This window comes from Stegastes partitus, unplaced genomic scaffold, assembly GCF_000690725.1.
Source record: "Stegastes partitus isolate 25-593 unplaced genomic scaffold, Stegastes_partitus-1.0.2 Scaffold1327, whole genome shotgun sequence".
NCBI lineage: Eukaryota > Metazoa > Chordata > Actinopteri > Pomacentridae > Stegastes > Stegastes partitus.
The window spans coordinates 112,894-127,031 of NW_007579058.1; the positions used below are offsets into that span (position 1 = coordinate 112,894).

General features: G+C 40.6%; 1 protein-coding gene across 1 annotated transcript; it reads left to right on the forward strand.

Moving 5' to 3' along the window:
• The first annotated feature begins 3,974 nt into the window (after nucleotides 1–3,974).
• Nucleotides 3,975–12,320, forward strand: slc51a (solute carrier family 51 member A). Its single transcript, XM_008298554.1, has 8 exons — nucleotides 3,975–4,332; nucleotides 7,900–8,051; nucleotides 8,179–8,252; nucleotides 8,506–8,664; nucleotides 9,977–10,088; nucleotides 10,685–10,831; nucleotides 11,705–11,810; nucleotides 12,003–12,320. The coding sequence occupies exons 1-8, from the start codon at nucleotides 4,257–4,259 to the stop codon at nucleotides 12,152–12,154; spliced, it is 978 nt and encodes a 325-aa protein (XP_008296776.1). The 5' UTR covers nucleotides 3,975–4,256; the 3' UTR covers nucleotides 12,155–12,320.
• The last annotated feature ends 1,818 nt before the right edge of the window (nucleotides 12,321–14,138 follow it).

Sequence of the window (14,138 nt, forward strand, 5' to 3'; positions counted from 1 at the left end):
ATACATCTGCAATTTCTGCTGCTGAAGGAACGGTAAGTCGACATTTACAGAATAAATCTACAGGTATAAATAGTTTTGGCCCACATTTAACACATTTTTAGTAGGTCGATGTAATGTCAAGCAGGGTTCCATACGGTTAAGATTACTCGATATTCTTCTCTGTAAATTTCTTAAACTCATGTTCTCACCCCACAGCCTCTTTTTGTTTCATTTTCAAACTCAGTCCTCAACGCAACAACAACCAAAGCTGCCAACAGCATTATTACTTACAGGAATGTATCAGATGTTGTGCATTTCCCTCTGGAGGCACAGAAAATGTTGCACAACTTTTTTCACTTAAGAAGCAGCCTGGTTCTAAGAACTGCGACCAGACTTCAATATCATTATAGATTCCTCTTTAATCGTTTAAGACTATATCATGTAGGTGTGTTTTTGTGTCGGTGTGGGTTTAATCTTAAAATAAAAGGGCTGCATAATAAAACTAAAAGCAGTAGTTGTCTGGTACAGGAGAATACAAAGAGTTTGTACTTTGCTCAGAGTCAGTTTGTGTGTGGAAGCTACTCAGGTTGGTTTCAAGAAGTCTGAAGTATGCACGATGTGACTTCCAGCATGAGATACGATTATTATGTTACCACTATTCAGGAAATGAAATGTGTTTACCAGGATGTTCCCAAGTGCACTGTCGCAAACATAATGTGCAACTACTAAATAACTAAATTGTGGATGTGAAGCTTCAGGCAGAAAATGTATGTAGCATCTTCAAATCGTTTTCTCACACTAGTTTTGATAACTCTGCAGTGACAGATATTGGAGAAACTGGATGCTCCGTGTGCGCTTGCAAATGGTTTTTGTGAAACAAGCCTCAGTATCACTATAAATGCATTAAATTCCTGCAATGAGGATGCAGTAACGGCTTACAGACTGAATGGGTTTCTGTGTTTAGCCTTGTGCTGTCAGAACAGCAAACACTGCACTGGTTCCTGCTCAGTGTAAATACTCTCTGTGGATTCAGGAACCCAGTTGAACATTGACCTTTGCTATCTGCCTGACACCAAGGCCCTTGACTTCTTCTGCAGAGAGCCAATCCTCTCCAGTCCCTCATGATTCATTCGAGTTTTCTCTACAAAATTACCTGATACGCCTGTTTGCAATCAAAGTGTAGACAAATGGGGACCTTGCAGTTTAAATCACATCTGTTCTGCAGATCTTTTAGGCGTACTGGCTGAGGTGACAGCAGACTGAGTGGCATACAGTATGTGATTGGAAACACCCACTGGCAGCAGAACTGTAGAATGACGTACAATGTGAAGAAAACATACCAGAGTTTTCTTACAACACAGGAAGAAGAACTCCCACATATGAAAATCCATTTTAATTGCTGTATGTCTTTAATGTTTAAAGATATGGGTGAATGACTACACAGTCGTCCTCAAATGTATTCATACCCTTCCATTAAAGAAAAGGCAAAATTCACAATAGTAACTCAAATAACTAGAAACTGAAAAGGTAGTAATTAATAAAAAATTGCTAAATTAGAATTTAGTGAAATAAGATATTTCATTTGAATTGTGGTTGAAAATAATAATTTTAAAAAAATAACAGTCCCGGTTAAAATTAGAGCAATTTGCTGATGAGCAGTGGGCCAAAATCAAAATACCTGGTAACACAGGTGCAGAAGTCTGATTGAGAGTTACAGAAAACACTTGATTGCAGTGATTGATTCAAAGGGTTGTTCAACAAAATGTTAGTTTACGGGTCCCATCATACTTGTTTGCTTGTGTGTGTGTTTTGTTTTGTTTTATTTTCGGGCTTGTGTTTTTGAAATATTTCTGTTGAACCACAATTCAAAAGCAATGTCATGATTTTCATTAAATTCTTAGTTATTATTACTTTTGTCAATTTCAACTTATTTCAGTGAAAGCTGTTTTTTTTCCTTCTTTAATGGGAGGGTACATTTGAGGACGACTGTACCTGTTTTGCGTGTGTGTGTGTTTGTGTGCGTTCCCATGGTTATTTAAACTGTAATCAACCAAGGTAATGACCTTGAGGTCAGTTTTTCAGAAGTAGTGTACAGTGATTTATTAAAATAAACTGTCTGACCTCCTGCAAAGCCAAACAAGGTACAGTTTCACTAAAGACCATCTGATGGTTCATCCATTAAAGAACAAGCTATTAAATAGTGATACTGGATAGTGACATCAGGTTCTGCAAACACAGGCGACAGCACGTCTTTGCAGGAAATCCAAAGGAATCAGATTTGGCTCCTGCCACAGAGGTTGCTTCCAAATGAACTTGCACCTGAATATCTGGCGTCCAGATGTGAATCAGGAATTACACACATCCTATAGCGTGCTCCTACTTTCTTTGTGTTCTGAGTTGTTCCCTTAATCACTGTACGTTGAGGACATGTCTCAAAGTGTAATTGTCACCACGGTCTGTTACAAGAGATTTGTTCCAAGGTACAAATTAAAAATGGCTAAAGATTGTTCTGTAAACTCTTGGAAACTCAGGCCAGTCAGAACAAATCTGATGAGTGTGCTGTCAGTGAAATGTACCAACGTAAGCTAAGGTGTGCCTTGACGTAACCAGAATTGACTGGTTGCTCAGACTTGATCAAAATGATTCAATTGTCCTATGAAGCCAGACAGGGATGGGTCACGCTGTGTGCTGTCGAACTGGGGAACATATAGAGTAAAGCGTATGAAAATGACTGATACAATCTGTGCACATCTCATCCTTCCTGTACACAGTGCTCTGTGGAAGATGTGTTTCAGTTTACAGGATCTGATGCGGGCATGTATCACTGTTTTTGTGCCCCTCAGCCATCGCGATTAATCATCCTTCAGATGGGCCTGTACATGCAGCCCAAGGACAGAGAGATTTCATCTCTGAGCAAAGGAAAACTAATACCTTTAAGTTATTTTAACCTCTCTGAGCCAAGGTTTGCCTGAACAAACAGGCAGATTTGACAAACAATGCAAGCTGTATGTGAAAGACGTGGGTGTAAGAGAGATGATCAGACACAAGAAACACTGGATATGTTTTTGTGAGACCAACTAGGATGCATAAAGTAGTTGGTGAGATCTTTGCTGGTAAAAATGCAACTGTTGAACTGTATTTTTGCATCAGTGCTATACAGTAGTTTACTGGCTTTACTTCTGTTGGGTGTTTTTATTTGTTTTTTTCCTGCATCACCACCGAGGCCTCTGAGTGTTGTGGAAAATTATTCAAAAGAAGCCAAGGGCACAAAAAGATTTGCAGCAAATGCCTCACATGACGATACCTCTGTGCATGTTGCTATGGTAACTGGGGGGGCATGTGATGTGAGTTGTCCACACACACAAATGCTGTTATAGACTGCTCCTCCTCCATCCTGAACTTTATTGCCCATGTTGCTGGAGTTTCCAGTAACTTGTAAAGACATTCCCAGTTAATCAGGGATCCCCATCTGAGAGGAGAATGCTTTGTCTGGAGCAAAATGACTAATACCTTTCTGCTGAATTCTTATCAGAGTTTAGATTTCCAGAAGACCATTTGCTTTTAAAGATGCCAAAAATAGTCACGGTAGGAAAAAGAGAAAAGATGCCGAAGTGGAATGGGGTAAACAACTTTGATGGATATTCATTTTCTAAGTGCCATGGTTTGGTTTGGCTGAGTCAAGCTTTACAAGTGGTACTAATTGTCATAAACTACCACACATGCCCCAGAAAGCCACACCACAGACCGCAGATTACCATAATACCCCACAGCAGGGTGAAAAATCTGCCCAAATCTGATTCAACAAGTCAAAGTTGGCACAATAATAACTTTTTTTTTTTCCTCACAGAAATGTCATTGTTGCGTTTGGAAATCGTCCATCACCTCATTGTTGCGTAAAAATGTGGGCAAGCTATTAAACTCTGACTCAGAGTTTGCAAAAGCAGTGCCACGCTATATGTACTTTCCTCTGAAACATGCCATGACTTCTGAGATATCGCATTTTCACGTCGGTTCGTCAGAACGCATTGGTTGCAGACGACCCACCGTCCCATGACAGCGGGAGGGAGGCGGGTCCAGTGATTGCAGCAAGTGTTTTGGGGTGTCTGGGAAGCACATATCCATTTGTGGAAAAGTCTGAGGACGCTTTTGGGATCTTTGGAAAGGAGAAACCGCGCAACTCCCGACTTTTACGCACCGTGCGCAACGTGGATGTAAGCACACAGGCTGAGACCCAACTGGAAGTCGCATTTGTTGAAACTCCACCGACTGCAGACAACATGAGTAATGGATCCAACCGAACTATTCCTCCGGGCTGCACGGGCCAGCCTCCTTTGGCCATGGACATCATTGTCAGTGAGTAGTTTTAGCACCGCAGATCAGAGTATTTCACAGCCTCAGAACCGGGTCCAAGTTCTGTCCTCAGGAGCAGCACCTGATGAGCTTCTGTGTAGAAACACTCTGCGCAGCAGCAAGCTCTCATCCGCAGGAATTTTAATTAGTTTGGTGGGATTTCTGAACTGTAGAGCCATGGTAACGGTGGGGGGAAGAGAAACTAAACTGGTGGTTCTGATTAATTAACAAATGATGGAAGTTACTGGACCCCAGGTTGGTGACTGTAGGATGTGCTCTGCTCTTTACATTATGCAGAAGTCTCCTTGTTTCTTTTTGGGGCTGTGATCAAGTGCTTATAGATTTGTTTTTTTTTTTATTTACTTTTTTGTCAGAAGCAGGCAGACAGGCAAACCTTCTATTAAATGAAGTAAGAAGAAATTAAAACCTTTTCTTGTTTTGCTGAGGAAGCCTCTGTACAAGCTCTGGCAGATCCACTGACTCCAGTTTTAAAGTTCAGACATGAGCAGTAAATATTAGGCAAGAGCTCAGGTTTGAGCTCAGGACTAAGTTATGGTTTTTAACAAGTGATCAAGTTAATCCATTAATCCTTTCCATTAGAGTGGCGTTATTATTATAAGTTCTCTATTTAGGGCTCGGACTGCTGGGATTATCCTTTTCACGTTGCTTTTTATTTCTCATAACACTCCTCGGAGGTTTTGCAGCCTGACATCTGAGGAGGAAATCCACTTATGTAGAAATAAGCTTTATTTTTTTTAAACTACAAAATGTAGTAAATCACTGGCTTTATCACAATAAATGTGCTTCTGTGAAAGTACAGTAGTTCTTTTCATACCGGGGCGACTGCATCCTCTTTAACAGTATCAGGAGGCATGATACAAAAAAAAATGCTATTCTTGAGCGTTTGGTTTCTCTGCTTTACCAGTTGACTTTTGTACGTTTTTATTTTTTTATTTTAGCCAAAATTGAACTTCTTTCTGATAGAAGCTACTAAATGAAGCTGAAAAAGCAAATGCGCATGTATACTCATCAAAGCACTAAAGATAATTTGTTCCAAGAGAAGTTAGTTTTTCTAGATGTTAGTTTCATGAGCACACATGTTTAGAACTAGACTAAGAAATCGAAGATATATCACCTGTTATGAGCTTGTAGTAAATTTATCATTATGGGCAATATGTGGGTCAGCAAATAAAAAAATAATTTCATGTAACTGGAGGAATATTGTCGCTGTCAGTTTTGCCAAAAAAGAGCTTTGACAAGTTCATTTTTGTTCTTTTAATTGCCCTAGTGAGTACATACTGTGTTCAAGTCAACAAATTTGAAAAAAAAAAAAAAGTGGGGGTCTTTGCTTTAATGATTTTTTGTTTTTTACAAATGTCCAATATTAGCATTGGCATCAACTTCAAAACTCCAGGATAGGCTGGTCGATAGTAGGTCAAACTTTAAACATCTAGATCAGTTTTGTCTCCACTTCGTTGTGTAGAGATGATTTGTGGCCACATTAAACATCAGGTGGACTGGAACTAACAGAACCCAGAGGGATGGAAACATTCTAAAGCACTGTTAGGAATGACTGTGCCAATTATCAATGGGACTTTTAGTTCTCCGACCTGACTACCTGTGTAGAGAGATAGTCTGTGTGTGTTGTTGTGTACTGATCACCACTAATATCTTTTGGTACCAGAGAATAAATGACATCGATTGGAAGAATATCCACAGCTGGGCAACATACTGGAACCATTTACTTACCCTTTCCTCCCATTTTTTTATTTCCTTGAGAGCGAGTTTTGTCATCCTGTCGCAATTTTTCTTTCTCTGAAACATCTGCTGGAAAAATTCACTTGCAACCACACATGTCCGCTGATGTCAACGTCTGAAGTTGTTTCCGGAAATTACACTCCGCCAGATACTTTCTTGCACCTTCTCACACGACACTGATAACTTACAGAATTTCCTCTTACAGAGTCATGAACCACGTTTTGAGAAACGCCACTGATGCCATCTGTTTTGCGCAACTTGTCGCTTTTTTTCAACTTTTACGGTTACTTCTGTTTGTTCTCAAGGATGGCTTGGAAATAAACTTGTATTGTCTTGACGAAAAAGCTGCTAAATATCTTGACATAGTCTAAAACGATCAGATGGCCAAGAAAGTTACAGAATCTAGTTCTGTTTCAGTTTGTCGTCCTGCTAAATGCTATGGCAACGGTCTGCTTTTGGTTTCCTGTGTTGTTGTTGTTTTCGTTTATTTCACATTCTTTAACATTGGCTATAAATCCCTGCTGAATCTTTTTTTATCAACACAATAAAGGGCGGCAGACAGTATTTTTCAGTTTTGAAAAGACATTCAGGCGTGGTGCTCTGATGTTGGTTACGCTCTGATTTTATGTCTAGAAACCCCAGCAGGCTATAATTTTTGGCTTTTTAAGGAATTAACTTTATAATTATTGGACTGATTGTCATGAAATCTGACTTTTGATGATCCTCTGACTCATCTTCTGGTGCCAACACAAGATTTACTACTGAGTGTTTTCGTAAAATGTATTCAGCAACTGTTAGATTGATTTCCATTAGAACTCAACTGATACAGAGTTTTTGTATGTATTTTGTATGTATTTAGCGTTATTTTGAAAAAGGAAATGATGGGGTTACTGTTTACTAATTTTCTAGGTATGTATTTGACAAACTAGACACCAGTCTACCATGAAGACACCACTTGACTCCGCACCATCACCTGCTCAGCTGCAATGTGCTCTCTGCTACATGTGCTGCAGACAGTGCAGGGAGTATTGTAAATAATGGAGTTGGTGCATGTCTGCCTAGACAAACTATGTGATGACACCATTTTCAAATTGCCCCAAACATTATGCTTTGTAAAACAAAAATTTTCACATAGGTGCATATCAACATATATGCAACATACATATCAATATATCAATGATTGCCCAATTGGCTGACCGATAGATCAGTTTGGCTCTAATTTCTTGACATTTGGCACCAACATTCATGGTCTGCAGAGGACAAACCCTAATTGGTGATCCTGTATACAGAAGCTTACACTACAGTTGTACTTTTCAATGAAAAATTCTCAAAAACCACTGATGGATTCTACAGTTTTTAAGCACTTCAGTGATCTTTTCTTGTCCAGTAGCTATTTTTGATTTGTTTGGCGTTCTCTACAACTTCAGCTGTTCTTTGTGTTTAGTCCAAATTAGCACATTAAATTAAGATGTTAAACATACCAAGAAGCATACCTGCTACACTTTAACTCATAAGGATTGTTATTTTTTTGGTTTTGGCATTTACCCCAAAGCCCCACTGTGTCTAAGTTTAGCCTCCCAGAGCCATTAGCATGGCTTTAGGCTCTAACTCTTGTTAAAACATGTTAGACTGATTATTTTCTGGCAGTGATTTCCTCAGCCTGCCTGAGTAAACAGTGGCAACATAAATACCAATTAACTTCACAAAAGCAACATCAAAAAGAGTGAGTTTCACTTTCTGGAGAACAAATTTGAGTCCCACCTGAATTTTCAACACAGCTCATTTGTTGTCATTTCCCCTCTCTTCTTCCAGAATTGGACATCTTTGGCATCATCCTGTACTCCGTCCTCACTTTCATGGCAGTGGTATCCGTGCTGGTGTTCATAGAGGAATGTGTCTACATCTATAAGAAAGTGCCCGCCACAAAGAAGAGTATAATCATCTGGGTGAATGGTGCAGCACCGGTAGGAATAATATACCGAAAACATACAGATGACATGATGTTTTTCCACAGATTCCAGGATAAAATGCACATATTTTAGCCCAATACTACAGCTTCACATTGCTCTCTCTTTGGCCTCTCGTTTTCAGATGATTGGCTCCATGTCGTGTCTGGGGATGTGGATCCCCAGAGCCACCATGTTTACTGATATGTTCTCTGCCTGGTGGGTCTTTTTTTATTTCTCTTTTTCTCACCTTCTGTCTTTCACTGTGCTGTGTGTGTTTTTTCATCCACAAAACCTGCAGAGAAAGATCACAAGGAAACTTGAACTTCGTAACCTGCAGAGAGTTTTATAGAAAACAGCGGTACTCTTGTGTAATCTGGGTGGTTTCATTTTTCTTTACTTTTCTACTGGTCCTGCCTGTCATTTCTTATTTCCATTTACCCGTTGTCTGCTCCCCCTTATCTCCCCGCAGCTACTTTGCCATCGTGGTGTTTAAGTTCCTGATCCTGATGGTGGAGGAGGTGGGTGGCGACCAGGCGTTCCTGAGGCGGGGACAGAAGCATAAGCTGAGGATCAGCACGGGGCCTTGTTGCTGCTGCTGCCCCTGCCTGCCCCACGTGGCCATCACACGGTAAATCCTCCTGTGATATCATGCAGCCTGCGGTTCTGATAATCAATGGCGTTTCTGATGCTGCCGATTTGGAACAACGTACTGGCTGTGAAGAATTTCTGAGGAACACTTAAGAGGAGCGCATGTTAAGTTTGATCGCTGCAGTGAGTGCAGTTGGACAGCCTCCAGCTTGAAGATTCAGATCTTTGCCCCCATCATTCTTTGACAGAACAGTGGGGTTTTTGTTAGATTTAAAGGAAATCTGTTTTTTTTCTCAGCAGGGGCCCTCATGGTAATAAAAACCAGAGGGTAGCTGTTTTGACTGAAATCGAATGATTATCAAGCTGCATTTAAGAAGAGACTTAAAACGGTGTTCGTACAGAACTTATTCATTAGCTGTCTGTGTTTAAAAAAGCTGCCGTGAAGACTGGTAATTTTCCAAGGAAATCTTAAACTGATGCTTTAAAATTGCTTTTCTGGGATGGTGACTCACACATTCTGCAATACTAATGAGACACAGATACTGTGCAGCTTCTACGATTGTTACAACTGCGTCGGCTGGCTTTGATGTAGTATTTGGCCTGTTTGAAAATTATGTAAACTCGGAGAGCCTCTGTGCATACAATAGTGAACTCAGACCAGAGGTGCGCTTCTGTTCTCCGAACACAGGTTGAACACACTCCTGGTCATCAGCCCTGTCAGGGCAGGGCAAACACAGGGGCATCATGCACCTTTCTGGCTGCGTAAAGACTGGCTGCACTTTTACTATCTGTCACCATTAACTGATAAGATCCATGCAGTTTAAATATAGTCAGCTGCCATGCACTTCTTTTTCATCACACACTGTCTGTTGTTGTCTATATTGATCTGTATAATCTACTGTCTGGTTAAGAAACAGTACGTGCAGCTTTGCATGCTGGTGTCAAGCACTGCCAAGCAGATTTGTATACACTGTATCCTTCAGTGCAAATACACAATAAATCCTTTTAAAACGTTTAGTTCTGCACACAATGATGATGACGGCAATCAAGCTAAGACATGCTACTTATGGCATGCTCTGGTTATGAGAACTCATGAAGCTCCTCAGAAGCACTTTCAATGTTGCTGAGGTTGCACAACAGTGTTCAAATCTTAACATGCCAAAAGCCAATCAAAATGTGCCCAAGGCTGCTCCCAATGCTTCAAAACATTCTGCGATAATTTATCCCGGATAGACTCAGGGCAGCGGGGAATCGTACAATGAACTCGTAATTGTTTTTAAATGTGTTTAGAGATTAAACATTTTGTACCATCAGCAGCTACCATGAAATAGTTTCCTCTATTTCATCTCCAGACGCTCTCTCTTCCTGCTCAAACTTGGCTCCTTCCAATTTGCTCTCCTGAAGATCCTCTTCACCATCCTTTCCATTGTCCTCTACACCAACGGGACCTTTGACCTGAGTGATGTGAGTTGGAAAAATGAGCATGCGGAATGAAACGTCTGCATGCGCAATATTTGTATCCCTAATTTATGTTTGTACAGTTGATTTGTCCAACCTTTTATAGTTAAACAATGGGGGATAAAAATATTTTAGATTTGCTCATTTAAAGGTGAACATTTACTTGTCCCTTTGGATGTTTTTTAGAAAACAACAGCTGTAATATTGCTGAAATATGTCCTGAATAAATGTGTGACTAATACATAATGCATGAATTATCATGAACTCCTGTTGTTCACTGTTAAGAAATGAAAGGATTGCTTGTTAATGCTGCCTCTGCTGTTATTTTTTTATTGTGTTTAGTATCAGATGTTAGCATAGCATGACAACACTAACACTAAACAATATAGGGAGGTAAACATGGTCAACATTGTGCTGTAATTGTGAGCATACTAGCATGCTTGGCTCATTGTTGCAGTAACAGCTGGTGTACGTAACTTGCTATGCTCATTTAACAAAACAAAAAACTATAGCTATTGTGAGGTTTCATTCAACTACTTTTCAGTTCCTGTTGTTCTGTTGCCAGATTTCCTTACTCTTCTGTGTGTGCGATTGTGTTTCAGTTGAGCATTACTGGAGCTGCAATATGGATCAACCCATTTGTGGGTATCTTGACGATCATAGCTCTGTGGCCTGTAGCGATCACATTCATGCACTTACGGACGACCCTGCGTTCACTCAAGATCATCCCCAAGTACGCCATGTACCAGGTAAGACACTGAAGAACTATGCACACAGACAGTTGTTTACCTCCTCAGATAAACATTAAATGGGGTCACTGATCTGTGCACTTATGAGCCACAACATTAAAACCTCCTCCCTAATATTGTATTGAAGTCACCATAGCAGCTCTGACCCATCAGGGCATGGACATAGAACCACTGGAGATGTCAGTGGATCCTTTGGGTCCTTTGGGTTGCAGGGTTGGGCGTCTATGACTTAGGCCTGTTGGAGGACTTTCCACAGATGGATTGGGAGCTTGGCAGCCTGGAGTCTGTGTTAATGCCTCGAACTCTTTGTCATGTTCCTTGAGCCGTTTCAGAGCAGTTTTTGCTGTGGAGTTGGACAAGTTGTCCTGCTGGAGAAGGCTGCTGCCACTAGTTGTCACCCTTGCCATATAGGAGGGTGATTGGTCTGGAGAAATGCTTAGGTGGGTGGTATGTCTCAGAGTCACATCCACATGAATGCCAGGACCCAAGGTCAACCAGCAGACCATTGTAACATGATGATCAAGGTCATTCACTTCGCCTGTCAGTGATTTCAATGTTGTGGCTGATCGGTGTAGATGGCAGGCTGGACGTAAACATGTTTGACCAGTTTTGCACAATCTATTTCACTGTCTGGTTCTACACCAAAATGGAATAGGTTCTTCCTTTGCCCATCGTCCTCTTCTTCACCAAGTGTTCAGCCTTATACTGTTTCTATAATGTTGCTCACAGACAAACATGGCAGTGAAAACACACCTGCACCGAAGCTCTTGTCTTTGTGAACGAACACCATCTCAGATTACAGTGGCATCATAAGATTGCGCTCTGATTTTCCAGCTTTGCCAAGGTTAACAGTGTCTGTGTTTGTGTTGGTAGCTGGTGCTGATCCTGAGCCAGCTGCAAACTGCTATCATCAACATCTTGGCTTTGAATGGGACCATCGCTTGCACTCCTCCCTTTTCTGCTCCAGCCAGAGGATACAGTGAGTCAATGTCCATCTATGCAATCAGTCCATTCACCCCTGTGTTTATCTGTTCAATCAATCAGCAACGAGTCAACCCATTAATGCATTCATTTGTTCACCAGCAGTGACTCTTTGAAGTCTCCTGTGATTTTTATCTCCCGGTCCTTCCACTGCTGACCTTCCTTTTCGCTTCTGTTCTGCTTTCGACAGTGATGGGTCAGCAGCTGCTGATCCTGGAGATGTTCATCATCACATTAGTAACGCGGCTGCTGTATCGACGACAGTACGATCCTTTACCCAGAGAAGAAGAAGACGATGAAAGTGAAAACACCAAGATGGTTGCATTACCAGAGTCTGCATGAGAATTGATTATGTGAATGTGTTTGCATGTTTGCATGTGTGTGTGTTTGTGTGTGTGTGTGTATGTAGGTGTGTGTGTGTGTGTGTGTCATTCTCTTTTTCCTGCAGGTATTTGATTAAGAGATTTTATAAATTAATATGAATAAATTTGAATATGAATTATATGTAGATTAGTCTTGTGGTTGTTCATTAAGGTTAACAGATTGCAAATCCACCAGAGCTGTTTGATTGACAGGACACTCAGGTCAAATACAGTCATGTGTAAAACGGAAATGTTTTTTGTCAACATATCTGAACAAGCAAACATTTGGTCCTCTTTGTAGGAGTGAGGTACCACCTTTCTCTGCAGTGCCTGCAGATGCCACAAGGGAACATAACTTAGTCAACAAAGATATCAATAGATTTAATTTTCTTCTGTGGAAAAAGGGAGTAAACTCGTGGCCTTGGGGCTTTTTTTTTTTTAATGACTAGGCCATTCTGTATCTCTTTCTTTCATCTTTTTTAGTCAACCCTTGGAGAATTTGTTTGTGTACTTTGAGTCATTATCTGTCATAAGGTCCACTTAGAGCTCAACATCAACTTTCAGACAGATGGCCTCACATTATCCTTAAACACTCTCTGATGTGATGCAGAAGTCATAGTTGAGCTCCAGACAATGCCTCACAGATGGTATGAGGTTCTTCTCCTGAACAGCAGTCTACAAACATGCCAACAGTTTGTGTAGCCAAAGAACTCTGTTTTGTATTTGTCTGTTTATCTGTCATTATTCCAAAAGGTCTATATGTTCAATGGCAAACTGTAGTTTTCCTCTGTCTTTCTTTCCTTCCTGGCATGGCTTCCATGCATGTGGCTTGAAACTGTAGACGCACTTTGATACCAACAGGTGCAGGAGCTGGGTTTGGGGTTCCCAGAGACTTTCTTTTTGCATCAAACGTTTTGTTTTTGCACTGAGTTTGCTGAGGTGGCCTGTCCTTGAAAAAACGATCAATGGTTGAAATCTACACCACTTGCAGATGATTTCCTCACAGTGGAATAATTTATTTCAGATCATTTTGAGATCTTTCAAATCCCTCAATCAAATCTTCCAAATTTCCAGAGTCAGACATCCACAATCATTTTTCTGAAGGCCTTTGAAAGCTTTTTAGATCTTAGTGTGATGACAGAGCACACTTTAACAGCAGGAGACCACATCCTAGATGTCAGTGGTTTAAATTAGACAGGGTCTACATGTCTACACCCCCTCCCGCTCACTATGTTCGACCAACAAATGCCGCCTGATGCAACCACCACAACAGGGCCCGAGGTCGATAGCTAGACTCTTCTCCTCTGTGGCTCCCCGGTGGTGGAACGAGTTACCAAACTCTGTTCAATCTGCTGATTCCCTCTCAGTCTTTAAGAAAAGACTAAAGACCCAGCTCTTCACGAAACACCTTTGCACTTGACAAACTGAAAACAAACAAACAAAAAAAAAAAGTAAAATTTCCTATTTCCTCCCACACAGCCTAGTATTGGCATGAACGCCTGAACACACTTAAATTTGTTCTATGGCACTGATCCAGATTGTTGTTCTCCTGACTAGATCCTTGCTTGCGTTGTATCTGCTCTCGGATGTACGTTGTTTTGGATAAAAGCATCTGCTAAATGAAATTGTAGAATTGTAGAATGTTACTCCTTAAGGAGGTTTTAATTATTGGGATCTAATCTACAACATCTGAAGCTAACAAAAGGAAATGGTGTTCCACTAATTTAGAAGAATTTTACCAAGCCTGGAAAAAAATAATAACATATTATCTATCAGTCTGTGTTCAGGCTGACAAAGAGTCACAGCTCTGTTGAGCTCTGCATTCCTTTAGGCCTCCATAATAAAGATTTCATGAACTACTTAAACAAAATAGGTCATGAACTGTTGGAGAAACAATTTGTCATAGCCTTTCCACAAGTGTCACAGATGCATCATCAAGCACAATAGCTGATTTATATTTAGAA

Coding starts and splice junctions, on each gene's coding strand:
- slc51a (XM_008298554.1), top strand. CDS start 4,257: ATGAGTAATGGATCCAACCGAACTATTCCTCCGGGCTGCACGGGCCAG. Junction 4,333..7,899: donor GGCCATGGACATCATTGTCA/GTGAGTAGTTTT, acceptor CTCTTCTTCCAG/AATTGGACATCTTTGGCATC. Junction 8,052..8,178: donor GGGTGAATGGTGCAGCACCG/GTAGGAATAATA, acceptor TCTCGTTTTCAG/ATGATTGGCTCCATGTCGTG.